Here is a 6974-nt window from a genome sequence, read left to right as displayed (position 1 = left end):
TCGACTACGCGTAATAATTACGCTTCTTTAAATTAAACGAACCTAACGCAAACATCATGAAACAACAAATAATACATATTTAATATAATTAGCCTAATTTTGGCTACACGATAGTGAATCGAATATCTAGTGACGAGGCACAAATAACATTTAAAAGCAATTACCAGATACCGGGATATTACTAAGTACAACGTTCGTGCTATTTTAACTTAACCGAATCTGACTTGAACAAGAAGCGCTAATACAAAACACAAATCCTATATATATTCCTAAGCTAGAGAATTAACAAACCGGCTCACTAATGCTAAATTGACTCAGATGTTGTGGAAACGACAACGAGTCCCAGTTTAGGTGATTCATCGAACACCTGGCGTGCAAGTGAACTAGATGGGCCAAACGTGCTTAGCGCAAACGGTGATGCCTCGTAGGGAATGAACCTACACGCAAACACACAAAGGAAACAAACTAGCGCTAAGTAACGCAGATCGCTACCGCGCATCTGTGCTATAAATAAGAGTCGTGATAATATATTTAATCGAACCATTCATCAATTCTAATAGCAATAAAAACGGCACAGCTCATTGGGACCATATTTGACTCAACACCTGATAACAACAACGATTTCTAATTCAGACATTTTCTCGAACACCTAACAAGTCTACATACCAGACGAGATTAAATATCGAAATACAATATCCTATCCCGTAGAGAAATAACCTAACATCAAACATATACAATGAAATACAGATAATTACTACAGCACATCACAAGTATCTGATTCTAACGTCGCGGGTAATATTCATCCAATATATTCATCGAATTAATTGATTAGTAGGAGTAGCGAGCTAGAGTACTATTACCAATTCGATGAGAAATTCGTGGAAGTAGCAACAACACTTGGCTCAGGCCCTTCATCGAACACTTGTCGAGCAGAGGTTGACGAGATCGCGGATGAGAAACGACGACGAATTCCGGGTTCCAGCCATTCGTCGAGCACCGGGGGCGGTCGATGGCGAACACGCCGAAACAGAGAAGTTTATCCGAGCAGCTGTAAACAACCGTGCCAGGGACATGTCGAACACGAATGGCACGGATGTGCCAAGCGTAGCAAACGGCACAGAAGCACGCGACATCGAGTGGACAGAACAGGGCGAGATTGATGACACACACCCATGGTGAGGCGGGGTCGGCGAATACCGGCGCCGGACAGCGCCCAGCGCACGACGAATCGAGCGCGGCGAGCAGCAAAGAAAATCTGCGCGCAATGACGATCTTGGCTAGGGGAAAAGCTCCGCTGCGCAGGGATCCGAGCTCGACACAGGGAGTTTCACGGCTCGCAGCGACTATGACCGAGCGCAGGGGAAAGAAGACCCAGGCGCTCGGAACCAGACAGCGACGCGAGCGCAGAGTGACACGGTCAAGTAGGGACCAGGACGCCGCGGCATGGACGCGAGCTGAGGGACCTGGACGCAGAGGAAGTTCCGCGCCGCATAGGAGCAGGCGCGCGCACGGAGCAAAGAAGCTGGGCGCGGCCAGGCGATGGAGGGACTCAGCGGGCAGAGGAAGGACGCCGAGCAGAGAGAAAGAGGAGCAGAGCTGGCTGGAGTCGGGCGCAGCGCTGGAGCAGGGAGATCGACCGGGCGTTTATAGCTTCGGGCAAAATCCCAGGGCGCGACTGGATATTACTGCCGGCGAGCAGAAAGATTAGAGGGAGGAGAACGTCGCAGAGGAAGCGAAGTGCCATGGCAGGGGCTTCAATCCGGCGCGGCCATGGCAGAGGGCAAGCACCGGCAGCTGGAGAAGCCGAGGGCCATGGAAGCAGGGAGCTCGACCGGCGAGCTGAGCTTATGCGCATGGTGCATTTATGTAAACAGAGGCGAACACTAAAACTTATCAAGAACTTGATCTGCATGGCTGATGACGTGTTGTGATAGAATGCAGAGAGAATTCCCGAGCTAGCACGTGTACTGGAATCTAGGATATTACGATGGCTTGAGATAAGAACAAGGGAGCAAGAGACGTGATAAGGAGATTTACGTGACCTGCTGTGTGGTGGCTGAAGATAATGTCGATGGAAGACAAGGCTTGAAGCGTGACATGGGTTGAAGACTTGAAGTAATAAAGGGATTTCCCCCATTTTCGTTAATGGAGACTTAAAAGTAAGTGGATAATAGGACTAAGGTTTAAAAGAGATACAAATAAATTGGCCCAAAACAATATCAGGCATAAAAGAAAAATTAGATAGGATTTGATTTGGTGAATACTCCTAAAATCAGATAATTTTCGTGACTGTTTCGGGCAACACGGAAACGAACTAGATATCGGATACATTATTCTGAGACCATACTAGTTTAGTCAAAATCGGATAAAAATTTACCCGATGCCTAAACATAGTTGGTTTGATTCGAAACTTAATAATTCATCCGTAGTCTGAATTATTACTACACGAGCCACGAAAATCTAATTTGAGACCGAGGCGAGAAATAACATACCGAATCAAATGGATTTCAGCTTCGGTATTTTAATCTGCGTGATTCGACTAATATTAGCCGGAACCATATCGGCTAATGCACACATGATTTCGTCGCTAAAACAGTGTGCGGATGGATAAGTTGGATCCAAACCCCACGCACAATTTCGCGCGAGCTGAATTATTTTACCCCGAACAATTTAGTCGTCAAGTTCAACTGAATTTGTCCGAGATAAAATCATCCGAGTGAGTCGGGCTTCCGAATTCGTATTCGCGCGAACGATGAATTTTAAATAATCACCGGACGCACCGATTTTCGGAACAAATATGTTCCGAACATCACGAAAATTTTAGGAAGAGCCCGGATAGATAGAAATAAAAACGATGTCGCGCTCGCGACAGACGACACCGATGCGATATAAAAATCGCGATAGACGAAGATGTTTAAAATTTAAAAATCCATTCTATCCACTGATTACGTGCTTAAATCCGTACTCGTTGTCGAGCGGAATATAAACACCTGGGGTGTTACAGGAACCTTGTCTTTGCTAGGTGTGAGTCTTATCTTAACTCCATTCTTTGTTGTACTCATACCACTGGCTCTTCTATGCCTTCATCTTTTCTCTTATACCCTTGTCTGTTATCGCCTTTGACCCTTGCGATATTTATGTCTTCTACCTAAATGCATACCTTGAGCTTATCCTTTAAAAGCCTCCCCTCTCTTTCCACCCAGTTCGAGAGCTGCGAGTTACCTATCTCTCCCTTGATTTCTTTTCACTTCTTGTCGCCTTACAAGTTTTGTGTTAATTCCATCCCTTGCTGTGTTTTTATTTGCTATCACCCTCACCTTGTCGTCCATCGATCTTGCCTTGATACTCATCTTTTTTCCTACTCTTTAAAGATCTCCTCTAGTCCACCTCAATTTGAGAGTGGCAATTTACTTATTTGACCCTTGGACGTACCCTCTCCGTTTCCATTTGCAGGTCCTGTCTTAACTCCATCTTTTGTGGTACTTATATCCTTTGTTCTTATGCCCATTTACCTCCCCTCCCATCCTTGTCCGTTATCGCCTTTAAATCCTCGTGATATCTATGCCCTTGCCCTCATGCTTACTTTGAACCTACCCTTTAAAGCCTCCTCTTTTCCATCCCTATTCGAGGATAATGCCTCACCTACTTCACCATTGATTGCATCCCCTTCTTTGACGCCTTGCAATTTTTGTCTAAAATACATCCTTTATTGTGTGTTTGTTTGTTATCACCTTAACCCTTGTCATCCATCGATCTTTACCTTGATGCTTATCTTGTACCTGCATTTTAAGGCCGCATCTCCCATTTCATTTCAAGAGTGATATCTTACCCATCCCGCTCTTTTTCGTTCCCTTTTCCTCTGTCGTGTTGCAAGTCTTAGCTTTTGCTCGATATCACCCTTACCTTCCTAATATCTAGGTCTTTCTATGATGCTTATTCTATGCCTACCTTTTGAAATATCATTTTTCCCATCTTGATTTGAGAATGGTGTTTTACCTATCCTGACCTTGGTTGCATTCTCTCCCTGTCGGTTCCAATCCTTGCTTTGGCTTCATCCTTTATTAGCTCATGCCCCTATCCTGCATGTCTTATTATTCCCCTTGCCTTTCGATGGCCTTAGAGAAGCTTCCCCCTTTGTAAGGAAAGACCACCATCTAGTTAACATTAACGTGTAGCAACGAGATGTTTGTTGTTGTGTGCTCGTGATGTTTGTCTTTGTGTAATGACTGATTTGCTTCTTTGAAATGAGTGTTGATGTGTTGTGGCCATTAGTCCACAATAGCCTCAGTTTACTAGGTGAGCTCCATATAGATAGGTAGTTGGGTTCTCCCCCTGCTATCTCTAATCCGTCTAAGCCTACCTTTTCTCGCTATTCTTTCCTCTTGCACCAGCCCACTTGTCAACCTCTGGCTCCTCTTAATCAGTCAAGATTAGAGTCAACAATGTCTTCATCAAGTGCGTATCAACGCTCCTGTTAAGGGGGTTAGCCGCTAACCCCAATGAAGAAAATGCAATCAACACCAGCCAACAAGATCAGAGTTGCGCAGTGAAAGCGGGTGTGGGTCCTAACTCACAGGTCCAAATGATCCTCAAAATTATATCAATTGGTTGCGAGCATCTGAAGATAAAAGCAACAAGTCCACAAGTTAAAGTTGCTAGAGTCTAAGTTGAGTTATAAGAAGCTATGAAAGACCGATGAACCAATCTCAATTTCTTGCTAGCCTCTCCTTGAATCTCGAGGGCGAGATTCCTGTTAAGGGGGTTAGATTTGTAACACCATGAATTTGGGGGTATAAAATTTCTTTCCTAACATTCACCAAATTCAGGTGTTACCCTCTCCTCTACCGCTTTTCTTCTCTTTTTTCTAAATAGTGGAGAGTTAATTTATTATATAATAGGTATATATATGTATATATATAAGTTTTAGCGTAGTAAAATAAAACCCAAAAAGGGTCATGACTGTTGCACAACATGCCGGATCATCTTTTTTGTATGTTGATTTATTCTAGTTGTGCATTCACGTAGTCCGCAAATTTATGCTTGCATTTAAATTCAAAAGAAAGTATAAAAAGGGGAAAATCCTTTTCTCCTAGCGTGGCCCAGCTCCTCAGCCGCCTATACACGCGCGAGCGTGCGCGCATCCCCGCCGCCAGACCCACCTGTCAAAGACCACCGTCGCCCGCGTTTATTGTCTTCCCCAACTGCCCATTGCCCACGACGCCGCGCCCCGCTCCCGGCAAAACCGCCCATGCCAGTTCCATTTGGAGCCCCTGCACCCAGTCATCCCCCTCCTCTCCCTCACAAGCAGAACATGACCAGAGCCGCCTTGCCTGCGCCAGCCTCGCCCTGCTGGAGACGCCGCCGTCGCCGAACTCGACGTGCGCAGGTGAGCCTTCTTCCTCCTTGCCTCGGATCCCTTCTTCCTCGCGTAGCTCCCTTCGTGTTCCCTCCTCTCGACATTCTCCCGCGTGGCAGGCTTGCAGCAGTCCTACGGCGAACGCAGCCAGGAAGCTGTTTTGCCTGCGCACATCGCTCGCCTAGCGCGGGCCTCGCTAGCCGCCATGGCCGCCGCTATCACGCAGCGCCTGCCCCACTCCGCCGCGGCCCAGCGTGTGCAGCTGGGCGCCGCTCCGTAGAGTACTCCCGCCTGCTTGCCGCATCTGTGCATGCCCTACTGCGCCGGCGAGCCGTGCGTCGCCCCGGCCGGTGAGCCGCCCCACGTCCGGTTGCCTGCATCCGTGCGGTTGCAGCAATGAGGAAGAAGAGAGAGGTAGAAGGAAAACTGCTTGTGCGTGATTCCAGGGGAGAGAAGCAGACCATTCACATGAGGATATTGCCACGGGACCCACTTGCATGTCGTTTCATGGCATGTCGTTTCCTGTGTGCCCGTGTGGCTTAGCCCATCAAATTATATTGTGCCACGTCGTTTTGAATCTGTTTGGGCCGTTCCAGCGTATTAGCTCGTATTAGCGTCGTCAATAAATTAATAACATTATTACGCTTTAGTTAGTTAATTGTTTGCTTATGTGATGGTAATTAAAATAGAGATTTAATTAAAACTAATTTCTAGTTTTATTTGTGCTTTTATAGATACATATTAATATGAGTGTGCCTGATCGAATGTTTTCGAATTAATACTTGTTAGTATAAACGTGTTGCAACGTGTGGCGTCTCGCGCGCTATCAACACGTTATTTAATTATTTCCGTTATTGTCGCGAGCGCTAATTAGTCAATTATTGTTCAGTTGTTGGTTATTTAAAATAACAATTTAATTAGAACGAGTCTATAGCTTTAATTCGTGCTTTTATAAATATAAATATTAATTAACTTGATTAATATCAGCTTAAATACTTTAAATTAATTATTTGTTCGCTGTTGTTCGCGCACCGCATCGTTTGCGCGTCATCGTGCTGTTCGCGCGTGTAGTCGCGTTGACTCACGCGTGTCGTGCGCTGTCATGTTGTTTCATGCATAGAAAATTTGCCTCACTTAGAATCTCTCGTTTTAATTAAATAGCAGTTACAATTTATATTTGATAACGCCGAATTAAATGTCATAGTTCATATTCGTTTAGCGTAAACGCGATAACTTGTTGACCGTAGCTCCGACCGACGCGTTTCTTATCCTCGCGTAACTGTAGAAGCGCTCTCTATTTTATATTGCTCGTTTTTATAATATTTTATCTTGTATGGTGTAATGTTCTTATACAAGTAAATGTTTGTTTGCTTGTGCCTATTCGTCTTCGCTTCGTGTTGCGATCGAGTAGATCACGATTCATTTCCGAGCTTTGAGGAATCGAAGATCAACCGTTGGCAACCATGTGATCTAGCTCTTTGAGTTCCATAAAGTTGAAGACCCTGAGCATCTGTTTGGTGAAGGCAAGTGTCCTCTGACCCATTATGTCCCATTCACTTTTAATGCACTGTCCCGCATTACTTAATTGAAACCTAAGGATTGACTAGCTTTCCATTTA

The 6974-nt window shown here is 45.2% G+C and overlaps 1 protein-coding gene across 1 annotated transcript; it reads right to left on the bottom strand.

Moving 5' to 3' along the window:
* Positions 1 to 528: 528 nt before the first annotated feature.
* LOC103648814 (uncharacterized) lies at positions 529 to 1871 on the bottom strand. Its single transcript, XM_023301644.2, is given in 2 exon segments — positions 529 to 1661; positions 1664 to 1871. Coding segments are annotated over 2 exon segments (510 nt in total). The 5' UTR covers positions 1856 to 1871; the 3' UTR covers positions 529 to 1343.
* Between the last annotated feature and the right edge of the window lie 5103 nt (positions 1872 to 6974).

Source organism: Zea mays, chromosome 2 (assembly GCF_902167145.1).
Source record: "Zea mays cultivar B73 chromosome 2, Zm-B73-REFERENCE-NAM-5.0, whole genome shotgun sequence".
NCBI lineage: Eukaryota > Viridiplantae > Streptophyta > Magnoliopsida > Poales > Poaceae > Zea > Zea mays.
Note: the sequence above shows the minus strand (reverse complement) of the source record. Positions and strands in the feature narration are given on the sequence as shown.